The sequence below is a fragment of the Dunckerocampus dactyliophorus genome, chromosome 5 (genome assembly GCF_027744805.1).
Source record: "Dunckerocampus dactyliophorus isolate RoL2022-P2 chromosome 5, RoL_Ddac_1.1, whole genome shotgun sequence".
Classification (NCBI taxonomy): domain Eukaryota; kingdom Metazoa; phylum Chordata; class Actinopteri; order Syngnathiformes; family Syngnathidae; genus Dunckerocampus; species Dunckerocampus dactyliophorus.
The window spans coordinates 24,341,090-24,358,908 of record NC_072823.1 but is presented as its reverse complement, the minus strand read 5'-3'; the positions used below and the strand labels follow the sequence as shown (position 1 = coordinate 24,358,908).

The 17,819-nt window shown below is 40.4% G+C and overlaps 1 protein-coding gene across 2 annotated transcripts in view; it reads left to right on the top strand.

The window, feature by feature from the left end:
- Window positions 1-17,819, top strand: part of LOC129181063 (transcription factor SOX-6-like) — a 126,127-nt gene that overhangs the window by 91,149 nt on the left and 17,159 nt on the right. The window contains exons 9-11 of one of the 2 annotated variants that reach the window (XM_054775722.1): window positions 3,850-3,996; window positions 6,499-6,676; window positions 8,954-9,186. In XM_054775722.1, the coding sequence (XP_054631697.1) occupies window positions 3,850-3,996; window positions 6,499-6,676; window positions 8,954-9,186 (558 nt within the window). Of the gene's footprint in view, window positions 1-3,846; window positions 3,997-6,498; window positions 6,677-8,953; window positions 9,187-17,819 lie in introns of both variants that reach the window. The other variant, XM_054775721.1, reaches the window with a different exon arrangement.

Here is a 17,819-nt window from a genome sequence, read left to right as displayed (position 1 = left end):
GTGCTGCCAGAATAGCACTTAGCACTATAATGGTTATCCCGGCGCATACAGTATTTGCAAGGAGGAAAATTAAGTGTGTGATCCTTAAAGGCTTTTAAGTTTGGGCTTTCACTGCACAGCACACACACATAGGCACACACACGCACACACACACACACTGGAGTGTTGTTTCATGGTGTCGCTTCTTAGTGGAGCATGGCTTTTTTCCGCTTATGTGAGTTTATTCTTTTTGCATTGTGCTTTTGGCCTATCAAGGCTCTCATTAGCAGCTATTGACACAGCAAAGCGACACAGAGGGGGGGTGAGCAGGGTGGTGGGGCGCCGCCGTTTTATAACGATCAAAAGAGCGAGATGATGTCGGAGATGCAACTCCAAGACGTGAAGAAGAAGAAGACGAAAAAGTAGGAACCTGAATGAGACAGGAAGCTTTTCATGGAATGTTTATGAGTGAATAAAGAGTAATTATGTGAGGAATGTTTGCGAGATGCAGGCGTTGGCTGGCAGCACATGTTTGGACATTGTTTCGACAACAATAATGATGCCAGAAGCAATTACGATGACATTTATAGGCTGTACCTTTTGTACCACTTGTACATAGTTTGTAGGTACACCTGCAAAGTTGTCACCAAATAATACTAATACAGGCAGACCTCGTTTTACAAAGTTCGTAATACCTTGTCACGACGACATTTATTAAAAAAAAAATTATTAATACTGTACAAAAACAAAAAAGAGAAATAGTTACATGTATGTGGTGGACGAATACGTAGTCAAGTGTGGCTACACTGAGGAAGGACATCACTTTTGTTCTCTTTTTAACTTAAACCTCCATTATGTCTCCCAAGTGTGATACAAAACTGACAAATGAAGATAGAAATTAGACATGGTTAAATGGTCAGAAAGTGCAGAAATGCTGACCAACAAGGGCCACATGCTCGGTGTAAGCCCTTCCACTGTTGTGACCATCATCAAGGATAAAGATTATATCCTTGAATATGTATAACATCTGCTCCTAAGAAAAGGACTGTGATAAATACTTTATTTAATTTTTTATTTAATATTTTTATTACTGTCTTTTATATGTCCTTTGCATGCTCTAGGTACAGTGTGAGTGGCTTAAGTGTTAATTTAGGTTTGGGTATAAATTCCAACTTACACTAAAACACGATCGTAGGGACAGAAATCGTATGCAGACTGAAGACCTCCTGTAAGCACAAAAAAAGTACACGGAAGTTTTCAGAGTGGACGCATGACTCGAGACACACTTCCTGTCCTTCACTTAATGTGTATCATTTGGGAATTGGTACGGCTTTATACCAAATTGAAAGTTCAGTACAAAAACATGCACCATTACATGTATTCAGGGTTTGCAACAGCCAGAACTGGACAAATTGCTGCATATTTCCTGGCCAGGTATCAAACCCACACCATCTGCACGAAAAGGCAGCAGCCTGTACTATTACACCACCAGAAAATAATGAATATAAAATACACAGTAATGTGTATTATGTCCCCGTTGTTGAATTGAAGGTTGGATTTCTGTCGCTTACTTTCATTTATCACTGCAGCTTTACAGATTCATTGTCTGCTTTGTCGGCATTGTGGGTTGTGTTAATGACAGTCCAGACAGCCAAACAACATTACTACAAATTTTGGCTTTGTGAAGAAAATCGGTCACCAGTTATACTCAGCATGTACAAAAATAGACTTGGTGCTGGTTAAGCGAGTCAACAATAATACGACTAATCACTTTGTCATGGTTTCTGTCACATTAGCACACATGTCAGCTGGTCCGGTCCAATAGCACAGACAGACGAGACTGGCTTTGCTCCGTTCCATCAATTTGTAATTTAGAAAATTGCGTCTTCGTAGTCCCTCAGGAGGAGGCCAGTGAAACAGGTTGAAGTCTTGTTGGCGCTGCACATCGGTTTGCTCAGTCACACATTGATTTGCAATAGAGAATAGACTAGAACAGCGCTGACCACAAAGCCGAGTGCCACTTTGAACGGGTTCTTGCATGGCGTGTGCCACCTCTTCCCCAAAGATTCATGTTGTTTATTTAGTTTCTGTGTAAAGAAAGGGTGAGTGCTAGAGTTAGGTCTAAGCTTCGGGTTGGTGGTAGGGTTAGGGTTAAGTCAAACAATAGTTCAATAGTCAGTAGTTCTGGCCATTGTGATTTGTCAAAACATCTGGTTCATATTTATTTATTTAAGCAGCTCCCTATCAGAGGAGAAAAAAAATACAGCAGCAGAAGTGGCTCTATGGTCGTCTCGATTGACACGAGAGGCCTCACTGCCATCCCGCTCTCGCCCAGCCACGCTGCATTCTGACAGGCATTTCATCTCGCCGGGGGCCGGCCCGAGCACCCACCGTGCCTTTCAAGGAAAACAAGTAGCGTGACATCAGGGCTTTGTCTCAGTGGCAAGGCCCCTTCTGTTTGTGTTTAATATCTGTCTCAGAGACGCTTAAAGACGGACCGCCGCCAACTTCTCCCGCAGCCCGACCGCTGAGCCCGATGCTTCGGAGGTGAAATGACTCTGGTCTCGGGTGTCTGCGGGCTCACTCCCTCCCTCTGTGTCTTTATCCCTTCATCCCTCGCTCACTTTCCTCCTCTGGATCGCTGGTCCCCAGTGGCTTTGCAGTTTTGACTACAGGGAAATCGGATCTGCCAACACTGGGGGACATTTGGGCTGAGTGAGGCCAGGAGGGATGCAGATTAGTGGATGAAGATAAGATGGGAAGGAACAGATGGTGGAACCAGCGGCGAACCCACAGCCAGGAGAGTGAACGCAGACAGTGGCTCACCTCTGTCCTTACACTAAGTCTTTTGAGTGTATAAGTGCCTTCACACTGACAAGTATGCAGTGCCCGGATGTTGCACTCAAAATGTCGAAATGTTGAGCGCACAGTGACGGACACTTACCATCGAGTGGTTCACAATTAAAAAGGAGAGAACAAGAAGAAGAAGGGAAATACTGCAATTGTCATTTCCGGTAAGTGAGATTGGGACAGCACTACACAGTGTACCGAGTATGCTGATTGAAGTGTACTGATGGAAGCATTCCATTGGAAACAGACGCAGTGTAACTAAAGGTGGGCCATGTTGGAATTGGTCACACATCTTAATCAATTAGGAGACCCCTTAGTTAAGCCCCAAAATGGTGACAGACACACTCCAAAGCCTTCTGCCCAGTAGAATAGAAGCTGTTAAAACTGCAAAGACAAATATTCTTCACTTCCTGTAGGACGTCCATGTCGCATCCTTTGATGGTCCAGATTCTGGCCTGCTGTTCTTAGTCGGCTCTGTGGTTCTTGCTAAGTACCTTGGAAGGAAAATGGCAGCTGTTTTTTTTCTCTACATTGAGTGTTTCCATCCGCCGCAGTGGGCTCGTCCCTTCCAAGTCTTTTTTAAACTTTCTATTGTGCGTTACTGCTTAAAGACAGCCAAACACGGAACTTGCAATGGTTGTGAGTCTTTGAGGCGATCGGGAGCGACAAGCGCGGTCTCATGAAGCCATTTGTCATTTTAATTCCACTTGTTTCCACTTACAGCGTGACTCTGTCGTAGCAACCCGAGCTTATTTTGTACAACCGCGACGTGGGTGTCCCAGATATATAGACCAGGAAGGACGCAGCCTTTGGGATTTGGTGTTTGGAAGAGAATTAAAGAATCTTCTATAAGGATGCCCTCCAACAGTTAGCGGGATGCTCTTGTTGAGTGAGTTGTTGACGTGTGTGTGTGTGTGTGCTGAAGACTATGAATGACAGAGGAAAAAGCCACTGACTGGCCACTGGCGAGCGATGTTAACAGCCTGTCGGTTTCACTGGTTTTCTTGCTTTCTGCAGCAGTTGTACGCCGCCCAGCTGGCAAGCATGCAGATCTCACCGGGGGCCAAGATGGCGCCCCTCCCGCCGGGACCCAACGCCTCTGGCCCCCTGTCGCCCTCCACCCAGAAGAGCGAGAAGAGAGCCTCCAGTCCTGTCGCTCAAGTCAAGGTGAGTCCTGGTCTTCTTGTCTGAATGGAGAGTGTTTTTAGAGGGAAACAAAACCAGCTCCTTCTTTTTCTTCCATTAGAAACACACAGTCTCACACACACTCACACACAGGCCAACAAAATGACACTGGCGCTGGCTGCTGTTTGGCTGGAGGCCAGACCTCTTCACTGGAGAGAGCGTACGCCTCGTCTTTATTGACGACCAGGCGCTATAATGGAAGCCATATGCGAGTGTGTGTGTGTGTGCATGTGTGTGTGTTTAGCAGCTGCGAGTCACAATGGGCGCACGTCAGCGCTCGCCGCAGTCAAACGCTAACGCTGCGCCTTCTGAACTCCACGCCAGACACTAAGCACACACGCCTTCCCTTCCACCCCCACTCAGCCCACTGGCATGCCACCGCAGCAAAACACACACACACACACGCACACACCTTTGTACTGACTTTCTCCATCCTTCTTCCTCCTCCTCCTTAACTTGAGCAGGCAAATAACATGATTTATATATGTTATCCTTAAATATATTAACACATTTCTTATAAGCAGATATTATACATACATATAATTTGTAGGAAAAAATGCTAAAAAAGTAATAATAGTAACAAATACTAACTGATTGTCATGAAAATAATTTAAAATACAACAGGACTATCGCAAACATTGTGTTTGGGGGCCAAACTTTTCACAGTCGCATACCCCTCCAGACATTTGATTTGAAGCCATGTACCCCAGACTCCTGCACACTTAAAAAAAAAAAAACTTTTTAAAATCTTCATTAACTTGAAATACTGAACATGACTAATTGGTGAATTACTTTTCTAGTAAGTAAGTAATTCTAGTTCAAAAATGTGTATTTTGCATGGTCAAATGTTATACAAGTTTTACATAAGCACTGAAAAATAGATAAGTATTGGCTCTACTTATCTTTTACTTATCTTCTGTTTCAGCTGGTTGAACTTGAGCTTCACTTTTGCCCACTTGCAAATGCTTTAAGTCTGCATATTAATTTGATACCAAATTGAAAGGGAAAGTTGAACAAACATGATAAAGCAGTATGCAAAGTACAAAAATACATACAACTAGCGATAAAGCCTCATTTTCGGGTCCCCACTCTCTCATCCTGACATGTACATACGATTACTACATTGACAGGTTTTCACAGTGCGGGATTGAAACACCAATATAAATGAAATCTTCAAGATTAAACACGTGTAATGCACAACATAATCATCAAACTTACTTACTTGTTTGTATAACTCTCACAGAGCAATGAAGAACTTCATGCTCTGGCTCCTTTCTTCTTTCTGCTTTGACAGTGCGTTCTGAGCTGTTAGACATTCAGCTGCACTCCTAACTGTGAGTCTTAGGCGGTAATTGTTTTTCATTTTTATTCACATACCCCCATGACACCCCACTTTGGAACCTAGGATATATAGTAAGTAATATGAATAATATTGATATGCTTCATGATATGAGTACAGTATGTGTCAGAAAGGGATTTTATTCTGGATTATTTAAAATTCTTTGGGTTAAAACATAAACAGTGTTTACAGTGAACAGCTTTTTACAGACAATGGTGACAAATTGCTCATAGAGAATGTGTAGCAGTAATCTTTATTGTTGCAAAGTTCACTGTCGTCGGCCATTAATTTGATGTCAAAAATAGGCAGCAAGTTTCGTATATCGATTTCAGTGCTTGGAAATGTTTTTCATTTTTTTACCTCGCAGTCGTAGTAATAGCGAGGTTGTTGTCATGTAAGCTAATGATACGGTGCGGTATCATTTACGTATTATCCGATACCGCTGCCAAATCGGTACTTCTGAAACGGTGCTGTTGCTTAAATAGTGCCCGCATCGTACTTTAAAAATGGAAGATATGCAAATCTTGTCCAAAAAACATTCCTTTTTACTGTGTGTCATGGAAATGTTACATTATAGTAATTTAATTGAGTGCTAAATTCGCCAATAAGGAATATTATCTACAACAAATTGTCACAACAAAACCAGCAGCAATACAGAACATTGAGAAATTGCAAAAAAGTACAGTGTTTTACAGTACTTTTATTGCATACATTTTGCACAATTCAAGCAGAAATTGATACGCCAGCAATGTGCTGTGTTGAGAATTCCGATGTTTGTGAATACATCTCGCTCGCTGTTGGTGAATAGTGAGGAAATGTTGTATTGTGTGTTGGTGTGGATAGCAATGGTGAAACGAGTGCAAGTTTCCTGTGTTGGAATTGAGCACTGCGTTTAAGGTCGCCAAAAAAGTTTAAAAAGAGCCTCAGACTCTGTGTATTTCTGTGGGAACGTTGCATTACTTACAAGATGTTACTTACACAATATCACCTTCAAGCACTTAATCTGGATTGATGCATTCATTTACTGTAGGACCAAAATAAAGCACCAATAGTGACTTAGCTTTTTTGGTCTGGTTATGACCGTCACAGGTGCCATAACGATATCGTATCCCTACTAATGAATCCACCGACGTGTTGTCTTCCAGGAAGAAGGATCCACACAGCCTCTTAACCTCTCAGCTCGACCCAAGACAGGAGAGCCTCTTCGATCACCGACATCGCCAACTCAGGCGTTGTTCTCCGGCAACAAGACCAGCCCCATTAGTGTAGGCAAGGCCCGCATCCCCAGCCCGGCCTCCTCCATGGGCCGGAACACATCCCTGGGTAGGTGGCAAGCACTTGAAAGCATTTTCCAATTGATAAGATGGATAACCAATAAGGTCAGTTGAACTACATCTATAAAGGGCGACCCAGACACAGAAGTCGTGAATGTTGTACAACGCAATTGATTTGAAAAATATACAAAACTACAAAAGTTTGGCAATATAAGAAGTGCCGAAAACAAAGGCCGTTCATATCCCATAAGGCCATTTGCACACATTAGGAATGGAGTAACAAGGGAGTCCAGGAAGATACAGAAGAAACAACAGTAAAAAGTAACAACCAGAAGCAACCCGTAACAAAATACAAAAAAACGACCGAACATACAAAAACAACAAACAAGACAAGCGTGGAAGCTAGCAAACCAGGGAACATAGAAGTAGTGGCACAGAATAGACAGCTCACATCAACACAGGGTAACCATGGGGAATAATCTGGCATCTTCTCGGGTTTATGAATCAGACTAATTGTCGATTGCGTCCACCTGCCTCGTTGCTCCGCCCCCAGCTACTCGACAAAGCTGCCTGCGCAACAAAGCATAAACAGAGAAAGCAGGCGTAAACAGGAAATACATCAATAAAAGGATGTGGTTTAGATGTGGGAAAGACGTGACTTCAAGCGTGGCAGCATAAAGGCGGGTTGTCGGGCCTTGGTGGAGGTCTGCTTTCAATGACATTCTAGTTTTTTAACATGTTTGGCTTGTTTCTTTCCACCCTTTCCCAAGTGGTTTGTAGTCAGTCAAAGGGAGGCGTGTCAAACCAGTTGATTTGAGAAGAAGGTGTGTTCAGTGAGAAGCTAAGCGAGTGTTGGGATGGCATCCTCCATGCAGTGTAAAACTTGCCTCAACACCCCCCCAAGCACCACCCAGAGTGGCACGTGCCCTGTAGACAGCAGCCCCCGCCATGAGTGTATACGTATTTGCGTTTTACAGGAGGGCAAAGGCCTGTATTTAGCCTCCATGAAAAGACTGCCAGCGGAAACAGTGAAACCCAACACACGCTATTTGGCTTTTTAACAGTTTCCTCACATCATTGTCTGCTGGGGCCAGACCTTTTATGCCCCTACCTCTGATATCTGTTATTAAGCTAATCTAAAGCCTCTCATTAGACCTGAAAACAATTTGAGCACAGAGGCTTTGACGCTGCCACTTGCTATTTTCTAACGCTTTGAACGGCCACCCAGACATCCAGGACTTCCTACTTGTCTGCTAATTAAAACCGGCAACGGTGACGGAAACTTTTACATCCTTTTATTGACTTTCTGTGCTCCCCAAACCCTTCCTTACTCAAATGTAGGTCTGCTTCAGAAGAGAGAAAGACATAATTAAGCAGGAATAGGTTGGAAAACAACAACAACAAAGATGTCTATGTGGTTTTCATATTCTTTGTGAAATATGCGTATTTATTATTTATACATTTATTACAATAAGCACACACGTGGTTGGTTCTTCCAAGGTGTTTTTTGTCTGGTAAACTGGCGTTGCCATAATCTGTTGAGAGTGTTGCATATCTTCTTCATGGTGTAGTCCACCCTGGGCTGTTGGGATAGACTCCAGCACCAGAACATGCTTAGTGCCGTCCAATACAGAAACGGACCGAAAAACCACTGGAATACAGTGGTTTCATTCCAAAGGTTTGAAAACCGAAAAGTACAAAATACATTTTCACATTTTTCCCTATTGGAAATAATGTAACTCAATTAATCCATTCCAGACACTGAAAAATATCAACAAATAATACATTCACACAAATCACTTTTACCTTCATTGAAGACTGAAGATGTCGAGAAGTGGAGGAGTGGAAGGAACACCATTTTTCTACTTTAAGATGAGTTCTTTCTTGAATTTCATCGTTTCTCACCTTTTTTATCAAATTTTATGGCACTTGCAACTTTCTTTGTCCCCATGGTGGGTTATTTAGCAGTCACACTCAATAAAAAATGCGAGGACAATGAGTTTGGGCACTCGATTCCGCAGAATGATATACTACAGGGCAAACATACCAGTTTGTTAAGCGCAATATTGTATGATAACTGAGGCAGTGTGTGAAAACTGGGGCAAAGTTTTGGCTAAAATGTTTGTTGAAAAACAAATTATATAAAAAATTGGAATGAGGTGTGGCTGTACAAATGTCATGAACAACGTAAAATACATATAAAGAAAAACATAAATGACGCTAATGTGTTCCACTTGGTCTGTGGTATGTCCCCAATCATTTTACTTGAAGCACTTGTGGGTTTTCAATAGAACCAGAAGCAGTGGTGCTGTTCTTGTTCTTGTAGACATCCTGTCCAGCCTGAACTCCACGGCTCTCTTCGGGGACCAGGACGCAGTGATGAAGGCCATCCAGGAGGCCAGGAACATGAGGGAGCAGATCCACAGAGAGCAGCTCCACCAGCAGCAGCAGCAGCCGCCTCATCATCATCCTCCTCCTCCTCTAGCACCTCCTGGTCACCAAAACCTGGAGGTCAAACTGTCGGCGCTGAGTAGCATGAGCCTCAACAACGGCAACAAGGTGAGAGAACACGAAAACGACATTCATCCTCTTTAACGTGAATGTAAGAACAGCACATTCATAGACGTTCACGTGAGGATGCTTCCTGTTTACATGTCTCACAATACATTCTAGTGTGCTTACTGCGTCTTTCCCTGGAAATCTCCTTTTACATTTGACATCTCTTCTATACTTCTTTTTAACTGCTCCTCACGGGACACTACATTAGGTACACCATCTCATTATATCCATTTAAAATTCTGCTTTTACAAATAATAATGTTGACTCTGTCAGAGAGGTAGTCATGAATATTTGTTTCTTATCATGGTTTGCACTAAGGATTGTATTGTATTGATTACAATAAAGCATTTAGGGAAATAGTGATATTTTGCTTTAAAAAATGCCAACTAGTGATGGGAATTTGTGTTGAATTTGCATGTGACTGCTGAAGAGCTGAAGCTGAAATGATATTAAATGTTTTGATGCTGGAATGGATTTTTGGTGGAATTAGTGGAAAACTGGCTATTTGGGGAATGTGGAAAATAGGTAGCCTGAATGTTTTGGTGTTGGAATGGTTTGAATAGGTTGAGAAATGTGGAAGTAGTTGAGTATCAATTTGATTGATTTTCATTTACTAATACTATTGAGGTAAAGTCATGATCAAAGTAATCTTGAATAACATTTTGTCTTTTCTTGATTGATGATTTATTCCTGGATGTTGCGGGTTAAAAAAGGACACAAGAACTCAGCAGGAATATCATGGTTTTTCATTGAGTGCCTCTGATATGAACTGTAATTGCATCCTGTAAAATAATTTAGTGATGTGCGGCTCGATTTTGAAATATCAATACCTCCGATATCAGAGGTTTATGTTCTAAAATTGATTCTCAGTCAAAATAGCAATACTTTTGATACTGGAAAGAAACTAAACTATTGAGATCTTGTCTAAATAATACGCGGTTGTTATGAGCTACTTTTTCTCCCGCCTGAGTAAGTGCGTAATGTGTTATACACTGCTCAGTCAGTCAGTCAGTTGTAAGCTGAGACAATGTGTGAATTGTGAATTACTTTACAATTCTTATAGTTGTAACTAATCATTTATTTCCATGCATAAGCGGCATAGAAAATGGATGGATGGATTTTCATGGTTTTATTATTTCAATTTTGTCTTGTTTAAAACACCATTTAATATTTTATAATTTTGTCCTTTGTTTTAGCTTGACTATCTTGTAAATCATGCCGCTACTCAATATACTTTAGAGATTAAAATAAAAAAATAAATTACTCTAATGTCTTGTATGATTTATGCAAATATTTGAAATACACTAGTTTTTAGAATTTACTCGACACTTTTTAACTGTATTTGCACAAAGTATTGATATCGGATCGGTATTGCTGATACTAGTCTGAATTTTTATTGGATCAGAAAGGAAAATAGTGGTATCGCACATCACTTGTATAAGTCATTATTGATTAGTTGTTTGCAAAATATGCACACAATTTCTGCTACACAGATAATACTGGGAAAGTACAGGAAATCCAATAGCAATTACATTTCATGTCCACCACTGTCACACGTATTAATTACCGTTGGAAGCGCCTTGAACGCTTTCTGTTGTGATTCTAACACATACCAGCTGGAAAGCAAGAAGCAAAACTATAGTTATGGGGCCAAATTACTCCACATGAATTAAACATTGAGTTAATTATGTATTGATAGCTAAAAATCATGCGGTGTTCAATCATCACGATTGTTATCACTGACATACAGTTGTGTGAAAAAGTGTTTGCCCCTTTCCTGATGTCTTATTTTTGTGTGTGTTTGTCACACAGGCTCAGGATGTTTTTGCAGTTCATTTGTAAAGCACAAACCAGTAGTTTACAATGTTCAACGTTTTGACCATTTTTCACATTTAATGTATTCGGAATTTGGGGTTTTATTAGCTGTTAATTATAATCATAAAAATAATCATAAAAATGATTAAGGAATACGGTGGTGTGAAAAAGTATTTCCCCCCTTCCTGATTTCTTATTTTTTGGCATGTTTGTCACCTTTAAATGTTTCACATCATCAGACTAATTTAAATATTAGTCAGTGACAACACAAGTGAACACAAAATGCAGTTTTTAAATGAAACATTTATTGTTAAGGGAGAAAAAAAATCCAAGTTACTAATTTATGTTAACGGTTGTACAATCTCATTGATAACCCTTTTAATTGTTTCCATTTCGATTGTGGTTTGCTGGAGTCCCAAAGCTTTAGAAATGGCTTTATAACCTTTTCCACACTGATAGATCTCAATTAATCTCAATTAATTGATGTTTTCAAAGGGGTGGGTCAATCACTTTTTCACACAGGGCCACATAGGTTTAGATTTTTTTTTTCTCCCTTAATAATGAAAGGTTTCATTTAGAAACTGCATTTTGTGTTCAGTTGTTGTCACTGACTACTATTTACATTTGTTTGATGATCTCAAACATTTACTGTAAGTGGGTCAAATTTCTATTTTGGTTCATTTAGCCATTTTTAAGCTTGACAACGCTTACTTTAGCCAAAAAAATATCTAAAATTAGCTTCAACATGCATATTTATTTGACTAATAATCAGCTGTATTCAACCAAAAAAACAGCATGATTCATTCATTAAGATATTTTTGAAAAAACGTGATAGCGTGAAGTCACGAAATTCAAAGAAAACTGGCAAGGGATTACTGTCCTGTAATTTATTAAGATGCACCTGTGTACTTGTAAAGAACTTTGACATTGGAAGTATGTTGCAATGTTTTAACCGCTAATATGTGAGCATTATCCTGTTAAAGGCTGAATTGTTGGTATACGTCTTGGATTGATGGTTGTAATGTTGCCGAATACGAGAAAGACTTTGCATTATGATAAATGACAGTAATATAAGCAAAATAATAAACAAACATACCTCGCGAACAGGCAACCTTATTCTACTTTTACAGACACATTTCATGCAAGTACCTGAATAAATAACATATACTAGCAACATGCTAACACTAATAGCGTGAACATGAGAGTCATTCACAAAATAAGACCCGAGAGGAAGTGCTCTTCCTTTTCCCACAGGAAGTGTTTTCTTTTCAACTGCTACACACACACACACACACACACACACACACACACACACACACACACTCGCTCTGGCCAAGTTTATCGAAGCTTCCGCCTGGCACTGAGAACATGTATGCGTTGATTGGTGTGTATGCGTGTGTGTGTGTGTGTGTGCTCTTCACGGCCACCCAGAAGCCCACAGCTTTGAAGAGCGAGCAGCTGGTCACATGACAAGAGATGCTTTTGGCCTTACACTTTGGGTTTGTCAGCCTCAGATGGATGCTTTTTGCTGTGTACGTGTGCGTGTGCGTGTACGAGTCTACCCTCCTCATTTTGTGTGTGTCCAGAGGGATGTCTGCAGCGATCAGACGTGAAGATGAGCGTGATTAGGCCGCTGCTGAGCACGAGGATGCTAACACTTCATGAATATTTTAGGGGGCGCAGCCTTTGAACCCCGCCAGCCCAAGTAGGTCAGGATTGGTGCGTGGCAAGGAGGGGCTGTTTTTGCAAATGTTTTTGGACTTGTTTGCCTTTTTACAGAGGAAAATATACCACTTTTTGGCAGGGTCTCCTTTTTTTTTCATAAACTCTCAAGTTGATTTTCTTTATGTTGATAAACACTGAGAGTGAATTCAAAAGCACCAAACGCTGATAAATTGTTTATTAACATTTAAAGCGGAACTGTATGCTGCAAGTCCAGCTACAAAAAGAAAATGAAAAAAACACTAATAACTTTGAGATAAGCTCTAAATAAACATATAAAATGTTGCTTTCTCGAAAAATGGAAAGATTAGACTTGGAAAAGTTCCTCCTGACAAATTTGGGGCAGATTCAAAGACTAAATCAACTACAATAACGGTGTTTACTTGTTATACTAGTTTAGGGATGCAACTATCTACTGAAAATTTGTTTGATTAATCAAGAGAGCGGAAGAAACATATTTTTGCTTAGTTAAAGCGCAATAATAAATACACAAGAGAAAAAAAAACATTTTTGTAAATAATGAACGACCAATTGGTTTAATTTTTTAGATAATCGTTTTATTTCTTAAATTCCCATTGTGCATAGGAACAAACTGTATTTTCTTGCGTCTGATGGACTACGTGATGGTGCGTTTCTGGATGAATTTATTCATCCCACACTGTAAATTTTTACTGGAAATGATTATGGTCATGGTTTAATTTTATTTGAACATGAATACAAGTTACAGTGTAAAACATCACACAGTACAGTTCACAGTTCTACATGTCCAAAAGGAGTAGGAAGAAGAAAAGCTTATTTAATCCTACCCCCGATCCGTTTCACGTCAATTGCAGTACATTTATTTGCATCCTGTGTTGTAGTCTTTACCAGTTAATACATAGGCAAGTGATGAGGTAATGTAACAATGCGTAAACATAATTGTCAAGATGTTTTCACCTTAAATGTTTCATATAGCAGTCATAATTAATAATAATCAGGTGGCAGTAACACAGTTGAATCAGGAATGAATACAGGCAATGTAAGTTTCCAGTAGTGATAAGAAATGAAGAGTTGTGCAGTTGTCGTCTGAATTGCATTGCACGGATAATTCTTCTTTGGCTCAAGATTCTTCTTCCTTGTCCTTTGTAAACATCAACTGCTTGTACTGTTTCTTATAATGTCTTATTTTAGTGCATTGTTTGAGTTCTTTACTCAGTCCGTTCCACAATTGAATAACACATACTGATATACTGAAGGTTTTTAGCGTTTTTTCATGCGTAGAAGTGTTTTGAATTTAGTCTTTCCCTAAAGTCATATTTATCCTCTCTTGTTGAGAAGAATTGTAAAATGTCGGCCAGGGCGCTCCGTTTCGGGCAGGGAGGCGCCCTGCATGGGTTTTAGAAAAGGAAAAGGAAAGAAATAATGTTTACTTTACTAAGACGTTCCTAAGACTAAAGTACGTATCACATTATGTTGATGGCTGTGCATTTATACATCCTAAACGTAGGCAGGCAGGGCGTGACAGCAATCCGTACTACATAACCTATGTGTGAGCTTACGCTGTAAAATTTATTTTAAATATCAAAAGTCACAAAAAATGTTTTTGTTTCATTGGCCAGCAGAATAAAAATGACTTTTGCAAAAAATTAGCATACAATGTATTTTGTACTAGCCCACTTTCTTGTTTCCTATAATTATTGTACATTTCCAAATATGAAATTCCCTCAATGAAATATGCAAGATTTTGCGAGCCTAGTAATCAGGAGTGCCACCAGTCACTCAGGTCTTTCTCCGCGCTGATCAGCCATGTTTTTTGTTTAAGCCCTTCTAATTGTGGGATTTTTTGGCCAAAAGGGCTACAAATATCATGGCCAAAGTAAATGTAAAGGTGTTGTCGTGTGGAGGCATGGCTTTGGGCTCGTTTGAAAGCTAACAAGCGTAATTTTCACCTCATCTGTCTGAGTTACACTTCTTGCTATTGACACTAACAAATAGAAGTTTGAATACACAAACAAATGTGTGGCTAATGCATCCAGGCTAACCGAAATTAGGCTCAATAATACAGTATGTGAAAAAATATGCACATTTGATGAAAATGATGAAAGTGTGTCTTTATGGATGTAAGGCTTGGTGTAGACTAACTATTTACATTTACTGGACTATTGCCAACATAACAAGAATGTTTTTATCTGACTTTTAGATGCTGTTGGAATACTGTGATGCTTCCAAGGTGAATTGCGTCCACTTTCATGTTTGACACTAGTCCAACATTAGCGTTTACAGATCCTGCAGTGACTAATGTATGCCGGAACGGTGTATATCAGTACAATCTCAACCAATTAAGCTTTCCAATGACGTATGCAAATAGGGGACATAAAAACCGGCAGACCATCGGTATGGCAAGGGGTAAGGTGCATTGACGTTGGCCATGTTGGGATACTTCCAACTTCCCAGTAGACTCATTAGTGCAGATGAAGACTTATGTTCCATTACAATAAAAGTAAAACTCCACTTGTTATGTAGCTGCTAATAAAAAAGTGAAAGTAATTGTTTCCGCTTGTTGCTGAACGCTATGCTGGTGTTTGTTGCCCTTGTTGGTTACCTAACAACAGCGTCTCAAAGAGTCTTTCTTGTTGCCTTTGGGATGGAGCTTTGCTCTTTATGTGTTGGCGCTCAAAGGTTTCAGTCTGTCTTAAACTATTCATGGATGGAACTTTCTGGATGCTGAGCGTTGTGTGACTCAGCGCCTCCGCCTCGCTCTTTACCTTGGATGTGTGCAATGTTTTCTCTGTTCAACGCACTCGTTGCTCAAATATGAACACCTCCGACAAAGCCTCTTTTCTTCTACAGCGTGCTTGCATAGATGAACAACTCGTGGAGCCAAAAGAGACTTTGGGGGTATACTGCGACATAGTGGGTTAGCGAGGTATGTTGAGTCTAAAGCCAGGCTTGCCTGTTCAACGAAGTTGGCTGTCTTTCAAAGCAGCTGTATCACCATGGTATGGCTAAACTCATAACCTGGCCCCGACTAGGTTATATCCAGACTTAAAATCAGCTTTGAAAGCGCCGCTGTTTCACTGTGTAACTCATTTGGAGATGGTGTCACCATTTATTGAAAACCCAGTGGACATAGGAGCAATAATAATTTGGGCAGCACTACGACAGGAGTGGCTACTTCGAGACCACACTAGCGTTCTTTGATTAAATCCTCTATAAGAGATATAGATATTCAGCCGTGAGAACACGCTACATTTGCTCACTTTTTGAGCCGAGCATCAAGAATAAAATGTAAATAAAATATGAATAACTAAGCCAATGTTATCAGACATATATGTCACAGTAGTCCTTGCATAAGTACTCAGCCCGTTAGTCTTTTTATATTACAATATTTGCTAGAGCCGCCATCACCAACTGGCAGACCTCAGTCCGGATTCGGACCCAGCGATGGCCGTTTACAGACCCGTGACCAACTAAAGTGTATGGAACATATAATAACATATAATCATGCTCGCGGACCGATCGCAGTGGCAGTGTGCGGGCATAATTACTGCAGGTATTACGGTTAATGTGACAGCAAACGCGGTGACGTCACTCAAAATAAACCAATGAAATCACTTGTTTACTCGCCAAGCGTGATGAGAGCCATCCATCCATCCGTCCATCCATTTTCTATGTGGCTTAATCTTCGAATGACAACCATGGTTTGCTCAAAAGTAACAATATTTGATCGAAAAAAATGAGCATTTAAAAGTGAAAGGACGGACTAATATATGTTCATTCTTCCAGAATCCAGAGGCAAAAACGCCTGTGTCTCAGCTGCTCTGAAACTGTAGAGCCCAGTATGAAAAATCTATGAGAGTCATAGCACATTCATTTACAGCACAGCAACGTGCAAATGAGGATAACGATAAGGATAAGGTTTGTATGAATATTGGAGCAATACAAAACGTCTTCCGCTGACGAGAGAGTTGTGGAGTGCTTCTGCTGCGGAGACCTTACTCAAAGGTAAACAAAAAGAGGAACTGTGTGACAAATTCAGGCAAATTCCAAAGTCAGTAGAGTAACAAGAAAATGTGAAACTTTAAGAGAGTGTACTGTTGTCGCTTTTCTGTTAAAGATACACTTATTAAATGGTTATTATATCATATTATTTTTTCAGAGAAACCGGCGCAGTTTTATTTAACTTAAAAATAAGCCTCCTGTGTTCATCCACTGTTTGTACAGTCAGACTTTTTACTATTTATGTCAAATTTGGTCCTGTTTTCTTTTAAGTGCAATTTAGGTGCCAAAATAAGTGTGTTGTAGGGCAGTGGTTCTCAATTATTTTCTGTCATGCCCCCAGTGGGGGACAGAAATATTTTTGCTTCTGCCCGATTGTAAATGCTATTGAGAAACTGATAATATCTATGTATTTATCTGTACTGTACAGACTGCACTCGAGACTGAAACCAGCAAAATGCAACAAAATGGAGAGCAGTGCAAGCATATTCAAGAGTCAAATTGCAGGCTGAGTATGACATATTCATACACGTTGGCAGGTCTGCACTAATATTGAAAGTCCTTCCTGCCTCTCACACCCCCCTGACAGTTCACCGTGTCCCCGCCAGGGGGCCCACCCCACTAACCACCGTCGCGGTACCGTTTAACTTTGTTTGGGGAATTCAGGTTTTGTTGAGCTGCATCTTGTCCACAAAGTATGGGTTTTTTGAGCCACTTTTGCTGTATACCCCCTTTGACTTTAACAAACTTGTTTCTGTGTTAAATAATATTCAATACAGAAAAATAAATAACATGCAGAACATTTGCAGTTCTGAGTGTTTTACAAAGATAAAATCACATGCTGTAGTCCATCCATCCATGTTCTATGCCATTTATCTTCACTAGGGTCACGGGGGTATGCTGGTCGCCAGCCATTCGCAGGGCACAGAGAGACAAACAACCATTCACACTCACATTCATTCATATTAATTCATACCATATAGAGTCGCCACTTAACGTAACATTTTTGGAATGTGGGAGGAAACCGGAGTACCCGGAGAAAACCCACGCACGGGGAGAACATGCAAACTCCACACAGAAATGCCCAAGCGGAGATTCGAACCCAGGTCTTCCCGATC